General features: G+C 36.1%; 1 protein-coding gene across 5 annotated transcripts in view; it reads right to left on the reverse strand.

The window, feature by feature from the left end:
* Nucleotides 1-2,288: 2,288 nt before the first annotated feature.
* Nucleotides 2,289-17,698, reverse strand: part of LMBRD1 (LMBR1 domain containing 1) — a 76,547-nt gene continuing 61,137 nt past the window's right edge. For 3 of the 5 annotated variants that reach the window (XM_080342651.1, XM_080342650.1, XM_080342654.1), the window contains 3 exons: nt 17,442-17,520; nt 4,430-4,521; nt 2,289-4,263 (listed from right to left, as the gene is read on the reverse strand). In XM_080342651.1, the coding sequence (XP_080198777.1) occupies nt 4,144-4,263; nt 4,430-4,521; nt 17,442-17,520 (291 nt within the window). In that variant the 3' untranslated portion in view covers nt 2,289-4,143. Of the gene's footprint in view, nt 4,264-4,429; nt 4,522-9,592; nt 11,736-14,872; nt 14,916-17,441; nt 17,521-17,698 lie in introns of those variants that run through there. The other 2 variants (XM_080342653.1, XM_080342652.1) reach the window with 2 other exon arrangements.

Genomic DNA, 17,698 nt, shown 5'->3' on the forward strand with positions numbered 1-17,698 from the left:
TTACAGCTGGAGTATTTCAAATTACTTCAGATGATTTTAGAAAGGGATGAATCTTTTCCCCGTGCTTAATCTCACAAGCCATGCTTCATTTCCCTGTCTGTACCCAGAACTGTTTTGGTGCTGTCAGAAAGGGCTGACTGCTCCCTTAGAGACAAGTTACCTTCTACACTTCATCTGTTTTCTTAAATACTTCAACTGTAACTCTGCCCTGCACACCAGCAGTTATCAGTATTTCAGGATAAACCACCTAAGTTTTTCAAGGGGGTAATGGTTTTCAAAAATGCTGTTAAAGGCCATTGTCCACTTTGGGAACTTGTGTTAAGAAAGTCAAATAAAACAGCTGTGAAGCCAAGAAACACAACTTCTAAGCAGTAGACGACATCTGAAGAGTTATGTCTAAACAGATCATTCAGAAGCAAAACATGAACATTTGAAGGGTTCATTAGTTTCCAGCTTAAATTGTCACATTATCTGATCTATATGGCACAACTCTAGTACAGGTACCCTCTATGTGTAAGTAGACAACTGTTTTCAGTGCAAAATCTCAAGTCCACTCTGAAATCTTTTCCTTAAGTCAAAACAGAAAATACAAAAAGGTAGCAGATGTTCCTTTGCACTCTTCACCAGCAAAAGCTTTTAATTCCTGAGAATCAGCAGGAAATCTGCAACATATTGTCAGCTTTCAGCTAAGAAACAAACCAGACTATTATAGGCTTTATCGTATTTATGAATTGCAACTCCAGATAAGCTACCCATCACTATAGAACAAACAGCAAGATGAGGACGCATTTGACATGTTGCTGCTGAATTCTATTACATATATTCCTGGTGACCACAGCTCATGCTTGATGTGTCAGCATGATTTAAGGCTCACCAGTTTCTACATGTTCATGAGCCTCCAACACAGTAGAAGCTGACTAGGAAAAGTACAATAAACCCAACAAAAATCTAACTTAAGCACTACACCTATTCAGAAGTTTTGGAAGCTCACACTAGAGATGAATTTGGAATATCATTCATATAATCAAAGCAGTAAAACTACGCTGATGCCTTTTTAAGTTACTTCAGTCCAGAAAATAGAAATCTTTGAAGACTCGGTTGAAGATGTTAGATGTTTTCTTACAAGGTAGAATACTATATTACAACATCACTGGAAAGTCTGATTTGGCTCCAAAACCTATAGAAAACTCTGGACTATCATTTCATAGCCAACAGCTAAATAAGTGAACTGTTTCAGTCATACAAGTGCTGCCACAGCAGGGATAACTTTGTGGAAGAAAAGTAATCAATTGTTTTACTTGCAAGTATTTTATTGAAGAGAACACAAGAGACAACTGCAAAAGAATATACTGGAAGTTCTGTTTCTTAAAGTTCCTGCAAGTATTGATCAAAACCAAATATTTTAAGCTAGGGCTATCTTAAATTTCACCACTGTTTTTCTTTACTGGGTGATACTGGATGTATAAATCCAGTTGGTGAGTTCATCACACAACCTTCAAACACAACTCTAGTTCATTCTAAAGGCACAATAGTTAAAAACATCAAGTTTCTATCACATGAAGCGTTCAATAGAGATGAATTCTTGAGTGTATATTCATTACAATTACATTAATGCATCCAAAAATCTTTTAAAACCTTGTCAGTCAAACGGTTCATTGAACTCCTGAGAAACTTTAGTGAGGATGTGGCAGGTGAAGAATAACTCTGATTATAAATGCTGACAGTTATTTACTGCTTATATGACAGTGGGTGACAGCAAGTGTCTGAAACAACTTTTGAGCTCTCAGGCAGAAGCTTGCTTCTTGCTAGCTGCAACTAGCAATGGGCTGGCTGTAAAGCTGGTTAACAACTGGATTTTAAAAAGTGGTACTTACTGAATCCTTCAATTAAACAGAAGAAGCCACCAATTCAAAGGCAGATCATTGTATTTCTGCATATAGACCATTTAGACAGGAAACAGGACTTGATTGAGAAGAACCTGGAAATGAAGAAAAGTCTGGAAACAGGGGAGATAGATCTAAACCAACATCTACCTAGAAACTGGCCAGGCATCTTGGCCAGTGACCTTTAAGCCTGCATGCAACAGCAGCTACATGGCATGAAACCAACACCTGTCTGCCAGTCTTCCTCACACAAGCAGGAATCTCCCCAGCAAAAAAGTTAAAGATAAAATGGATACAACTCTGCAAAACTGGGTATTGCAGCTCAACCTTACACCCAGAAAGATTAACAAACAAATCTGTACATGATGCAGACAAAGAAGGAAGTGATAATTATCACTGGTTAAAGCTGAAGATGAAATATGAACAAAACCCACAAAAAAGGAGAACATCTGAGCAGGTAACTTTATTTAAATTAGCTCATGTATGTTTTCCACCAGGGCGTCCACAAAGAAGTATATTCTAACTTCTTGATGTCCCCTGGATGCAGCTTCCAGTCAACATCAGGTTCTACCTTTCATTTGAGTTACTTGAACTCCTTATAAATAATAACTTGCAAGTTTCCCCAGTGGTCATATTTAAATAGTGTTTAGCTAATTCTAGTCAAAGGGAGCTCAGATTGCCTGGTCAAGTTTCTGTACCTACCATCAGTGTTTGAATATATTTGTCCTTTCAAATGTCTCGCTGGTAGCAAACAGATGGATTGCTATTAGTTGAGCAGACTTGACTGCATATTAGCAGCTTATGATAAAGCTACAACATCAGGGATTCTTCCAGATTGCCACATAAACATGCGTATTACTAGAGCAGTTGGCACAGAAGGCTGCTTAAAATACTTTAGTTTTGTTTGTTCCTGTAAGAGCCCAAACACCAGTTCCCTGTGTTCATGCATTAACTAAGCAACTTACTTAAGACCACCAGAAATACTGAAACTAAATTAAAATCTAGAAGTTCCTGAGAGCTCACTGTTCTGAAATACTGCAGGAAGAGGAAGACTGGTTTTGAAATAACTGAAACCTGTCAGTTTTAAGAGTTTGCAAACATGTAATCAGGACATTAATAATTCTGCTAAATTTCAATGATTATTCAACAATTACTCTTACTAGAAGTTTACCTAAATCACATTTCCGTGTGCTTGCATGGACTATAATTTCCCTCAGGTAGCATTAGAAGTTTAAAAACCTGTAAACATTTTCTCTTTCATAGAAATAGATATTTGGATGTCTGAAAATATTTTTCAGTCTTCAAAATAGAACTCAGTAACTATATAGCTAAAACAACATTACAAGGACAAGAGGAATGACAAAAATATTTATGAACTCTGTTTATATAAACATATTGACTTGTAAACAAGTTGACAACATTTAAATTAAATATTGAAAGAAAACTTCAAACAAAACAATTTGCATTAAAGAGAAAAATAAGTTAGAAATTAATCACATCTTCATTATTCTGTTGATTATTACTAAGTCAGGCACCTGGCAGTTTGACAACTGAACTGTACTAAAACACTGTGACAATGCTGAATATGGTCATTTACAATAATTATTTCCTTTCATAGAGCAAAATTCACCTCATAGTTACCGAGGATTCCCATGGTAACTCAGTGGAGATAACAGTAAGAAAATGATTTATTCTTCACAGACCAGGAACTTACCACTCAAGTACATGTTGTTGGCATACTTTAAGGACAGTCTCTTTTTAACTAGAGCTTCATAAAGGAAATCCAGAAATGTCAGCAAAAGTAATGCAAAAGTCACATCCTTCTGAAAGTCTAAACCTCATCCAAGTCTTTCTAGCCATGTTTCCACCAGGCGTATTGCTGGATTTTAGGTAGTTCTATTTATGAGCTTGAATAAAAACATCCTACAAGTTAGGCATGAAAGTACTTAAGAAAACCTAAGTTAACAGAAAAGCATAATGAAATTGTTACAGTAATTCATCAAATTATACATCAGACAGTTACATACAAATTTAATGATAAACCATTTTTTAAATATATTATTCAAAGCCAACTTCAATATTTGTTCTGATATAACAGTGATACTCAAAGTGATACTCATTTTTTTACCCCTTTAAGTGAGTACACTTATTTCCTCTATTTTTACAGGTGCAAGGATGCTTATTTGGATACAATTTCCACATGGTTATGACTTTCAACATAACATTAAATAATGTTTTTCATCTTGAAGGCGAAAGGCTATCAACGGTAATAAACAGACAGTTCATCATCACTCATGTCTGAATCATCTTCATCCACTTCACCTTCAATGACTGATTTCTTGCCTTTGCAACATGAAACAATTAATCCAATTAAAAAGACCTGCAAATTTAAAATAAGTATAAAAGTTACTGTTATTCAAGTAAAGAGCATACAAGGGCAAAATATATATAAAACTAAATGGCAGCGTGGTGATGCAAATGATTCAATGACAACTACTGTAAATGACCCAACTTGATTCAGCTATCTCTATAAGCAAAATACTTACTGCGATGAATGCCCAGTTCCCAAAGTAATAGGCAGCACTGAAGAACCAAAATTTATGAAGAAAGAGGTATGTCCGAGTAACAATACACTGATCTAAAAGGAAAGTAAATAGTACTGATTAACACAGAACAAAACCAGCTGATTCCAATTTATAAGACAATAATTCAGCAGTTTTAGAGAGTATTCAGCTTTGAAGTACAATTACACTCCATTAAATCAAATCTACTCGCCTCTAACAAGAAGGTATAAAAAAGGAATATTTGTTTTCATGAGTGAGTAAATGTGCACACAGGTAACACTAAGCTAAGAGTTACACAGGTAACTCCATTACTATCTGGTACAGTTTCTCCTAGAGATGTGTCAGTTATTGCCTATTCTGACAGATCCTAGTTATTTCCATTTTTAGATGAACTGCAGGCATAAGGATATTAAAAAGCAGATTCTATACTAAAAAACACATTTCAGTTTTTTGAGAAAAATGTCTCTCTACCAGGATTGCTTAAAATTTGTAAAAATCAAAGTCAAGTATAACACTGAATCATGTAAGCAAAAAAAAAAATCCCCAACATATACTAGACTTGTGACCCAGAGAGCAGAGGGGTTTTTCTACCCAAGATCTGACAGCATTGGTTAAATCTTACTCCTCCTGTAACACTGTAAGTAATATTTTTAGATGTGGCTGTATTTAAGTATTTGTCTCCATTACAAAGTGGCAGATTGTAACAGAATTAAGAATCAAATTGTAAAGGCATTTTTAAGGAAGCAGACAGGCTTGTATTGGACCCAGAGGCTGTAAGAGGCAGGAGGTCCTGCCAGAGGGCAGCCAGGAGAACACACGAGCCAGCTGCCAAATCTCTCCAATGCAAGAGGGAGTGCATGGAGTTCATGCTAAGGTATAACATGATCTCCTCTTTTTCTCATTTACTGTGCTTCAAACCCCACCTAAAGCCCATTTCAGAGTAGAAATTGGTATCTAAACAACTTGAACACCATAAAAAGTAAGCAACCCAGAATTTGCCTGTTCTCTCAGTTGCGACGCCAGGTTTAGAAATAACCCCTAGGTACAGATTTCCCACCTCTTAATGCTGCAAGTGATATGCTGCTTAGATAGCGTAACTTTTGGTATGCCATCTAACAAGCCAGCAAGCTGACAACCACCACTTTCTGAAGGTATTTTATTCAAACATTCAACTTTACCATTAGATAACAAGCTGCTTTAACTATACCACATACTCCCCGTTTCCTGGGGAGCAAAGAATATGGAGTTGAGGTCAGGTCTTTTTCAGGAAGGTCTACTGCTTGACTTTGCCAAGACAAGCTCTTCAAACCAAATCCCTACACTATTTAGATAGAATCATTCTAGACAGAGAAACAACTCCACTCCTTCAACAGTTCTCCAATGACTTGATAAAACTTACATAATAACTTAAAATACTAAGTTAAATACTACTTTATGCAGCAGACTGATTTCTGAAATCTATTACACTGTATCAGCAGACAAAAAAGTTAAACTGGGATTTCACAACTCCTACACACAAGGGATATAACACAGAAATAAACACATCATGCAAATAATTAAGTACAAAACAGCTTAATTAGAGAAGGCATGCTTCTCCACTAATACATACAGAATGAAAGCACAAGGACTGAATTTGGCTGAACTAATCCTTCCTGGTTTTCCAGACTAGATCTCAGATATGCAGAGAAAACTGACTTCCCCTCCCCACTCCTGTTATCACCAGTCAATAGTACTTACCCTACAAAAGGGGGAAAAAATTGTAAAGTAGCACACTACTCACAACATTCCATTATTTGCTAGCATTGTATGTCCATAGAAAAGGTGATGTTTCCAATAAAGTAAAAAATGCTGGTAAAGTGAAGATGCTTCATAGTTGCAGATAGTATTGTCAACACCATCTGCAGCTTTCCAGCTGGTTACTTGAATAAAACACAGCTAAAATTTTTTCAAATGGCTCTCAAGAGTAATTGCATTAAATAGATGATGGTAAATATTTTAGAGCAGTTTGACCTTGAGAAAAGATTTCTATGGAACATGTCACAAGTTCAACTCAATTTTAGTTATTCCTTCTGAACTAAGATATTACAAAACAGGTTGACAATGATTTTTAATCAACTTGTTCTGCCATATACCATAATTTAGATTAAGTTATAACGAATAACCTGAAGTAAGGTAACTACTTATTATCCAGAATGATTGTGAATAATACTGACATTTGGAACACAAGTGTACATGGAAAGCTACCAAGTCTCTGACAGAAAACTGCCATCCTTTTAGGAATACAGCATAATATACAGTGCTGACCAAACAAAGCCAAACAGCCAGGATTCAAGACTAGATTTTAAGCAATGGCAAGTGCTAATAGTCACAACTACCTGAAGAGTCCATTATCTTTTACTTCAAGTCCACTGATGAAGTTTTTCATTCTGGTGAATTAGAAAACCCTTAGGCTCAATGTAGTAATACTTTCCAAGACTTCTCCCAAGAAGTAAATTAGCTAGTTTAAGATGAGTTAAAAGGATAAACAAATCTGTTGATAAACAAAGTCATTTTATGCACTGAAAACTCAAATAATAAGAGTTTATTTACAGATAATGCAGTCTGTCTTTTCTGCACCTCAAAATACAATGAGCTTTCACAAAAGCACATAGAAGCAACTAGTTTCTTAGGGAAGAATTACGAACAATTTAAAAGCATTGGCACTCCTTGGGAGTCAATGCTGAGGTGTGCACTTGTTTTACCTCTTCATTAATCAGCTAGACAATGAAACAGACTATATCCTCTGGAAATCTGTAGATTGAACTGGGGAGATATGGGGACCCAACACACTAGGGACCCTACTTTTCCAGGCCCCTTGTAATAGTTGACCAGATAAAATAACTTCGCAGAAAGTGACCTCATGTCCCAGTAGACAAACAGAACAGTTAGTTAACAGTGTTCCTTTGCAACTCAAAAGTGTAATGGAATACCAGGCTTCACTATCAGACGTACAGCCAACAGGTCCAGGGAAGTGATCACTTCCTTCTACTCCGACTGCAACTGCATCTGCAACAGCGCCAATTTTGGCTCCCCAATAAGAAAGAATTGTTGACGAACTGGAGCAAGTCCAGCCAAGGATCACTGCAACAGTTAGAGCACATAGTATACTATGAAAATGTGTTTGTTCAGTTTGAAGTAAAGGTGCTTGCAGGTGTGTCTTACTGCTACCTCTGCCATCTAGTGGGGACCTACAAAATACAGGGCAAGGTTCTTCCCAGACCTGCACAACAGAAGGACAGCAGACGACAATTACAGCAAGAAGTATTCTTACTAGGTAATAGGAGAAGCTTCACCATAAGTGTAGTTAAACACTGAAGCAGGCTGCCCAAAAAGGTTTTAGAATCTACATCTGTGGAGACATTCACAACTCAATAAACCTGAGCAACCTGCTGTCCTTGACCCTGCTGGGGCATTAGACCAGACTACCTCTTGAGGTCCTGCATGTGCTCAAAATCACTACATTTCACATTACACGAAGGCAGATATAGAGTCAGCACAGACAGATCTAACACTAAACATGGTATTTCAGATGAAAAACCCAAACTGATAATAAGAATGTCATCTCCAGACAAATGAAATTTACATGCCCAATTTCAAGTATAACCTAGTTTTGCTTAAAATACACTCAAAACTGTTTCCAAATGAAAACCCGCAGCTTTGCTGTGCTAGAATGTATAAGCATAGCATATTCCAAATCCTAAAAGCACTGAAAGCATGGCTTCAGGTATCCAAGATCACTTAGTGTTTCATATGGCCCTGCTGCCAATCATTCAGAAGTTACATTGCAAAGAGCAGGTGCTGCTTGCAGTCCAACTTAAAACTGTAGCTTCCAGAATGTGTTTGATGTGTTTCTAAACTTAAGTTACACATCAAGTTACAACAGGTCTGAGACTTCCCTTGGGACAGTGTAATTAAGGGCAAACCTGCATTTCTGCCTTACAGGCTTGACTTCTGGGCCTACATCTGGCCTGTGCCCCTACTCACAGTTTAAATCATCTGACTTGGATAGGAACATTTATATGGGACAATGGTTAACATTCACTTCTGGTACCTCAGATGTAGCAGCACTTTAACAGCTGTGACATCTTAAACACATTTTTCTAGGCTTTTGTTGATTTCCAGATACTGTTTCTCATTGTGCTACTGAGATACGATGACACTGTTTTACTATTTACTGCAATTCCTGTGCACTTTCTGTGACTTAAGACAAGCAGCACCTTATATCACAGAACAAACAACATTCCTACAGGTCAAGTCAGTTCTACATTACAAGAAAACAAGTCAACTGCCTCTAAATAGTTTTTAGAGGTGTTCATATTTTCTTGCCATTGCTTTCCTGCAACAAAGCTAGAAAGCATTTTGACAAATAGAATAAACAACCAGAGCAAGAACAGTTGGCTTTGGATGCTGTAACTCAAGGAACACAGCTGGATAGACCACTCAGACACCTTCTAAAAATGTTTTCTTGGCACCTACAAGCAGTATCAATATTAATGTTTTTCTCTGCCACAGTGTATTAGTATTTCAAACAAAATTTAAAAAACACTAGGATTCCTACAAACTGAGTAGGTACAGTACGAAGATTTCAGGCTCAAAAATGGCCTCAGAGAAACATGCCTTTACTTATCAGAAACTAAGCAACAGCAGTAGAAGAAGCAGCCTCTGGATTATTTTACTGGAAAGATTTAAGATAGCAAGTGTTCTGCTGGGTGGTAGAATGATTCCCAGTTAGGTATGCCCCTTCAGCAACTCACTAAGGGAAACCATGGGCTCTCATAGAGCCTTGTTATTTTTATAATGGCAACATTTTCTTTACAGCACCACACGCAATGCTTCCTCAAATTCCAAAACAAAAGGAACTTCTTAATTGGACATCTCATATTTGAGAAAGGTGTGTTGCAACTCAAACCACTTATGAAAGACTAGGAAATGTGTAAGACCTGTGAACTGGCTACATGTGGCTATATAAAACACAGAAGTTCTGTTTTTTTAATTTTGTCTTGCAAATCAACATTTCACTAGGAAAATCAAGCAAACAGTTACAGTCAATTTATAGTAATCAAACCGATCAAAAAAGTTAAGTAACTTTGCCCATACAACGAAACTGCAAGAGGAAGTTAAGGGCCCATAAAAAACTATGACTTCAACTAGGTAAGAAACCAAGTGACCTCTAATGGTGTAAGACCCACACAGTCATATTCCATATTCACTGTGTAATGTCCAATTATTTTCTCTTGAGCAGTGACACTTCCACTTCTACCACAAATACTCATTGAGTGATCAGAATCTCTTTTGGCCATTGGAGGAAAAAAGGGCTACAGTACTGTAAGCAATCCTGAGACAGATGTACTCTTCTCCATTTATTTAAAAAAAACAAAAACAAACAAACAACAAAAAAAACCCAAAACAACACAAAAAAGTAGAAATAAGGAGTAACAAAATATAGAAAGAAATACTCTGCTAAAGATTGAAACCTCAAAAGATGGCACACGAACTTATTTCTTGTTTTGGCTTTAGTCACTGATCAAAGTGTTCAGATGGACAAGACAAAATAAGCTTCATGAATCTTCATATATTAGCAGTTATATCAAAAGCTTTGTAACTACAAGTTTCCCCTTTGCTTTTGTACCTATAGTCTTGCAATTTAACATCTTCATCCATATTTCTCTAAGTCTTAAGGTCACTCCAGGACTTCAACTTCTGCAGAAGTTCAAGACTGTATTTAAGGTACCACTTTCACAGGTTTCTCTGGAAACAGATTGATGAAGTGGCAGTAACAGCTGCCTCCAGCCACAAATGCACTATTTTTTATATTTTCCTATAGCTAAACAGGTAAAAAAGGACTATGCGCTTAGTTGCCTGTTACTCAGCAGTTTCTACAACAGTTTTTCCACATATTCCATTTGAGCACATCCCTACTTTTTACATGTTCTTCTCTGCTGTGATATATATATATATATATACACATACACACACACAAAATTAATACTAGCCTCATTCAGGTGCTGAGCCTGTCTTCACATTTCACAATCCAGCTCTTCTGCTGCTGCTACTTCTCTGGTTTTACTAGCTCAAACTCAATTTGCTACACAAAGCTTTAACAATTTTTAGCTTGTGGCATCCCATTCCAGTTACTTCTTTCCCTCAGCTAACTTTTTCCAGAAATTACTTAAACCTTCAATTGGTTGTTCTTTCAGCTTTCACAATAATGCAAGCATTATAGAGATTTACAAGTATTTGCCTCAAGATTAACTGCAACAAATTTATCCCTTTGATTCCTTGTCAAGATTGAAAAGCATGTTGGAAAACATACTATCAGAATGGGTGGATTCACATATAGCAAGAATCTGAAAACATTTCCCAACTGGTTGTATGTATCTCAAACAGTTCCCCATTTAAAGAGATGTGAATAACTAAGCTTCCAATATTTCAATCAGAGAGCACTTTGAAGTACCACAGTGTGCTACAGAAGCCTGAGTACCAAAGCGCTCGCATGTTAAACAGTTTGCAGCCATCTACAGTACTTTCAAATATAGGTTTAACATGCAAGCACAAAAAGCTGCCGGCTGTTTTATCCCAATTGTTTGGTGAGGGTTTTTTTTTTTATAGTTTGTAATCTCTTTTTTTTGTCATTGGTTTGGTTTTGGCTTAGCTGAAAGTGAAATTGCATCTAATAGAGAGCTGTAGAAACCAAAAGTCTAGCTGGATAAATCTAGTCCAAGAACCTACCCTACTCAACAGGAGGTGCTCAGTAGGTTTGGAATCAAATCCTGCCAAAGCAAAAGATTTAGCAGGCTGAGGAGCCACAAACTTGGAAACCAGGGACTAATAAAGAACTTGGAGAAACTATTTGGGACAAGGTATCATTTAGAAGACAAACTCAGTTTTGTTTTGTTTTGTTTTTAAGTGAGAGAAGCTACACATTAGTTACATCTGATACCTCATGTTACAAGTGTGCAAATCAAACCAAACCAGATATAAACTTAGAGAGCCAGAAAATGATGCACTCAATGTGAATTAGTCTGTTTAGTCAGATCTGATTTTGTAACAAAAGTTAAAGTCTGGAAAACCAATAGCTATTTGCAGTTTCTTTGCAATACATTAACTACTGCAGCAGTCATACAACTTGATGATAATTACAAACTATGAATGTCTACATTAAATAGTTCAAGAATCTGCAAATCCCATCAGTGCTATCAGGACTTCATAGCATAAGGAGGCTTCCAGTAATATCCTCCAAGATTTTGTGCTGAAATGAGAAAAAAATAAGTCACTAGTCAAAGTTTTTGAACGTTAAATAATGAGAGAAAACTCGTATTGAGTGATACAGGTCACAATTTTTTTCCAACAGTCAACTTTTTAAAAAGTATCATCCACAAACAGGAAATACAGGATTCAGTTGCAGAAACAGGGTACTAGATCTTACAAAGCAGCAAATACAACCAAGCTTTAACCAAACATAGGCAAGAGTTTGGCAAGAGTTCTCACCACTTCCCTTTATACATTCAACAGGCCTATCAGTCCTCTTCTTGCTATTTTAGATTTGGAGTTCATCCTAGCACAGCTATGACATTATAATTGAAAACTGCACCCAGCTATAAGATTTCTATTTTAGTTTGGTTACAGAGAATCTGAGAGGGTGCCAAGATTTGCATGTATTAGCAGTCAAGAGGAAAACCACTTAATGAGATTCAAAGTGCTAAACCTGTTAATCTCATTTTTCATAGGTTTAAAGGATGACTTGATTTTAATGTTTATTAAATACCTTCAAGTGAAGAAAACACTAATGCTACAAGGCCATGTGCCTAGTGAAAAGGGACTGCTGTAACCAATGACTAAAATCTGAAGCCTTGTTAATTCCAAACAGAGGTTATGTCCTTTTCCTACAAGGAAGAGATAAACCATTGGATGAGGCTGCAGACAGAGTGTTCTCTGTATTTCGCTTCTAAGTAGATATCTACCATGTTTTCCAGTATCATCTTAGTACAAGGTTCGACTTGTACTAGTTCAGACTTCTTGCAACTACCTTGCACCACTAGACCATCAATGTTAACTGCATTTTTGTCATGTCCTTTCCAGTGATGAAAATATTTGGTGGCACTGCTGTTTACAGAGAGGCCAAATATGATACCCTCTTGTGGTAAGAGAACTGCCTATATTAAATGGATCACTTCGTAGACAAAGCGTTGGTAGGTTTCTTACTCAAAACAGTACTTACACTAGGTTAATTTACTCCTTTTAAGAACAGATGCATACCCCTCAACCCTTTGTAAGGAGCTTCAACTCTTATTTTGAAGTACTAATAATATCAGAACATCTCACTTTACCATTGGGCTTAAATCCAGCAGGAAATAGAACCACGATGTTGATCCAAGATGTTATGCAATTGCTTTACTGCTAAACTCCATTTAACATTTCAGAGTATTTAGTAAATGAAGCTTCTGTCCAATTGTGATCACTTGGAGAGAGAATAGGTAGTTCAGAGTAGCTCATATCTGTTCATAGTGGTGGGATCTAAACAGGGCTGTTTGGAGTCAAACAGGCACCATTGTGCTTATTTATATTGAGTCCTCATGATTATACGAAACTTTGATAGCATTAAGTAGAGATTCAGGGTAAAGTACTAGTAAGGTCATTCAGTCAAGTAACAGGAACATTTATGAAGTTCTCACTAAAATATTTCTTTAGGCTTTTTGTGACATATTCTATAACTTTGTAAATTAATTCATTTGGAACAGCTATTTGGAAGTAGTAATCCATGGTCATAAGATACTCCATACAAATTACTAATACTAAAGGTTCTGAACAACTTGCTTGTGCTTTCACTTTGCATGTCTCTGGATTTCTCTGAAGGAGAAACAGAGTATGCTCCTGTTTTGGCATTCACACTTGGGTTCCTTTCCAGCTTGAGTAATGTCTACATCTAATCTTTATTTGGGCTACAATACAGCCTGAGGTCTTGCACTTGTTAAATTCCAGATGACAAGAGAATCCTGTAAGAAGGTGCAGTTCTAATCAGCACAGTAATTCCTGCTCAGTTCAAAGCCTTGGAAATGGAGATCACCTTGTTTCTTCCCCAGTATACATGCAGTTGGAGTCAGTGCAGGTCTATGCAGAACACCCAGCAGACAAGACTACCCAGCATTTAGCAGACCCCAAGTAAAGCTCATTTCCCCAATTAAGGAAATGAAAGAACCCAAGTCAAGGGGATTCATAGTGTGTTATGCATTTAAAGTGAATGATGCTTAAAAAAACATCTTTCACAGTTTTCTCATCTAGAAAGAGGCAGATAGTGTTAATCAGATCTTATAATTAAGGCTGGGAAAAGTCTTGTATGCAGGCTTGCAGCTGAGTCATTGCTCATTTACATTAAATCTCATTAACCTGTTTAGCTAAATCTATACCAAGTTTTCAAAGTATCAGTCTAGCTGCAAGAATCTTAATCACATAACTGAACTCCTTTGCTTGACATTATGCTCAGCTGAACTGCAGATCCTACAGTTTAACTGGCATCAGTCCTGGAAAACAATGATTAGGTCTTTGCTCAGCTGTATTGAACACTAAAAACTAATGCTTGTTTTGCCTATAACAAATATATTAAATTTTCTGCTCCAAAAGACTATGTTAAAAGACTATATTTACCAGAACACAATTGTTTTGTGCAAGATGTTTAAATGTAACTAAGAAAAAGTACTTCACTGAGTTATAAGATGTAGTCTGCTCTATTAATCTTTGGCTTCTGTTCTGTCTGTCCCATGTAGTTATGCTGTCATGTGCTCTCTGGCATTCAGTGTAAAGCACATTCAGCTCCTGCATATCAGGAGTAAATAGAAACAAGCTTTGCTTCATGAAAGCAGACAATGTAATGCTAAATGCCTTCAAATTATATATTTAACTGTAAATACTTAGTGTGTTTTAATTGCCTTGTGTTTTTTTATTTTCAGAAAGTGAAATTGTCCTTTTCAAACTAACCCTGGTTTGAAACATATAGAAAACACTGTTCATTAAAGCCTGAAGTTTTAACAACGTTGAAGTTTTTGATGTTACTAGTTGCTATAAAAAGATCAGATCATGTCTCTTCTACCATCTCAGAAAGAAAAAAAGGACTTAGTTACAGTAAGTAGAGATCATATCTACAATTTCTGAGTACTCAATAAAACAGAGCAGATTGCTATAGGGTTATCTATCAGCACAGCCATTAAAAGGTCACAGTTTATTTTATGTTTAAGGAAAAATACATGTTAGTATTAATTCAGTTTAAATAAAAGAAAGTGCTGAGAAGACAGATCAATATTTGCATTTAGTTCCAGTTCAATGGTTTACATAAAATAAAACCATAGTATCGGTGAAGTCAATAAAACCTACAAGTGCTCAGCCAACCTTTACCTTAACTTGAAGTCGCATTTATTTTTGCTCTGTGTCTAGTATCCTTAAAAAACAAGAGAAATTGTATTTTAAAATCTAGTTCCTACCTTTGAAATGTTTTACTCGGTAACATACTCTCCCTGATCACAGAGCATACAAGTAGAATCTACAAGTTATTTTCATTAGTTTTCATTATCAAGTATTAAGCATGTCAAGTATTCCAAGGCAAGCATTACATTTCCACTTTTCAAAATTAACTGGATAAAACAGTGAAGCATTTCCACTACTGCAACTTTATTTTTTGAAAGTTGAAGCATTACAAAAGAAATTTTTCTTTCCTTTATAAAAATACATCAATGGCCTGACTGTATCTGCAGTTAACAGAACTCCACTATGGCCTTTTTGATCACATTAATGTTCACATTTAAGAAATATCCATTCATCTTCTAGTTACACTAGGCTAGCACAGGACAGCATATCAATATCTTCTCCACCACTCTCCTATTAGGAAAAAACATGACTCAAAGCTACTCAGCACAACAGTGCATGTTAGCAATTGGCAAACCAAAGCCATCATTTACACGTGCCAACTTACATTCAGGCACATCAGTACAATAGTGTTAAGCAGCAGCTATATTGTTTCCATTGATCAAAGCAAATTAGGAAAAAAAAAAATCATGCAAAGCGTTCAAAGTACTCAAAAAACACCAAATATAGATGGAATTTAAGAAGTTTCAGCCTAATCCCAGTTCCTACAATTAAGCACAAAGTCTGAAGAAATCAGACTATTTGAATTTCTCCCAGAAAAGTCAAGACTAATGAACTTGTCAATGCCAGTGACTATATCCTTCTCTCAATAAATAGTAGCCAAGACAAGAAGCTGTTTACAAGAAACAAAGATCTGTACAGCCTGCTCAAAGTGATCTCATTTTGCAAGATAGATTGTTCTGTTCTAAACTCTGCCACAGAAGAGTTTCTATTTTAAACCACAAAAATATGGCAGCCAAAATATGAATTGAATGATTGCATCTGTCAAAATATCAAAACACTTAAAACTGCTTTAAGTCTAAAAATAATCATCAGCAATAAAGGTGGATAAATGATTTATTTGAAGTATGGGTGAAGACATGAGAAAAATCCATCCCCCTTGGGAAATTATATGAAACACCAGGAATAAGACTAACACCTACCTGCTAAATTTGAAGATGAGTTTAAATACATGGGAACCACCTTGTAAAAGAGACCTCAGCCTGATAGATTGTGAACTACGAATGGCATAGTTATCTCCACTAGTACCAAAGTTATTTAAAATTAAATACTATCTTTCCCAATAATAAAAATGGGAAGAAAATCTGAGGAACTGATAAGATATTCTGGAAGTATGGTCTGAATTCAGTAGCTACAGAATATTGACAATAAGATGAGAACACAGGACAACTATCTTTTCTATCAATTAACAAACACTGCCAAGCCTTTCTGTAAGTATATAAATGCACACCTAAATCCAAATCCTCTTTATACAAGGGACCTGAGGTTTTGCCCAAGAGATAACAACTGAGAGCTTTGGCCTGAAAAAAATCCAGACCATTCTGAAGGCCATAAATCTTCTGCTGAGATCCATTTTTTTTGAACAAGAGACCAAAGCAATTGATAAAATCTATAGTGACAGCAGTCTCAGTATTGCAGTGACTAGTGCAATTCAAACTGTGCAAAAATTGTTTATATGTAGAGGGAAAGGAAGAGGAAATGCAACATTGTAAAAATCAAATCCTGCATGATTTCAATTAGCTTGTTGTTTTTTAATGAGACCAGGCTAAAATTCATTCGCAGCTTTAGCCAAGTTTCATAGAGGAATAAAGACTAAATAAAACATTACCATTCTTCCAAAGAAATTCAGCATTTAGGCTTGCCTAGATGAAAAGTAAAGGAAAGCTCCACAATTATGTACTTGCTAGTCACTACTTGAAGCTCCAGAATATCCACAATACATCATCTTCCCAAGTAACTGTTCAAAAAGGGATGGTTAATAACAAAGATGAGCAGGAGTTACACTGGATGTTAGAGGTCATGATAAATTTGGAGTAAGAGGATTACAGGAAAATAGCCTAAGATGTCAAGTTCCACTGGTATTGTTGCTCATGGAACAGCACATATTTATATCTTAATAAAAACTGCAGAATTCTCTTACCTATAAAATCGCACTGAGAAGTTCAGATCATAGTTTTCCTGATTACATTGTGAAATTTAATAGAATATTCTCTGCATGTTTGTATAATAAATATATGTACTAAACTGACACTTCAGATGCTAAAGTATTCAACAGCTAGGGTTTATTTTTAAGGTCTTCTGCAAACATGTTAAAGCAAATAGATTTTAAAGTTACCTGGAATGCATTGTTATACATGGTTTCTACTATAAAAGTCATTTTTTCAAATGAATTATATAAGCTGTAAGGAAGCTGTTTTCTGGACATAGTTATACATCAGAAGTTCATATCAGACCAAAGCAAATCCAAGCCATAAAGAGACTGAGTTGCATATTACAGCTGAGCATACACATGTAACATCAGAATACAATAAATTAATCTTACCTTCAGGTGCATCTGCATCACAGACTTTAGATATAAATGTTGTCACATTCCTTGTCTGGCCATCAATTGTCTTATTACTCTGCATTATAAATACAGAAAATTACTACACTAGTCTGCCAGCAATGCTCTTCCACATACAACAACAGTCACTGAAACAAACATCTCCCAATGAATTTATTGATTTTTTTAAAAGGCTGTGACAAACCTCTTACAGTATTCAAAAGCATTAAGATTGTTTTTGAACAGTGTAAAGTAAG

The sequence above is a fragment of the Nesoenas mayeri genome (assembly GCF_963082525.1).
Source record: "Nesoenas mayeri genome assembly, chromosome: 3".
Lineage (NCBI taxonomy): Eukaryota > Metazoa > Chordata > Aves > Columbiformes > Columbidae > Nesoenas > Nesoenas mayeri.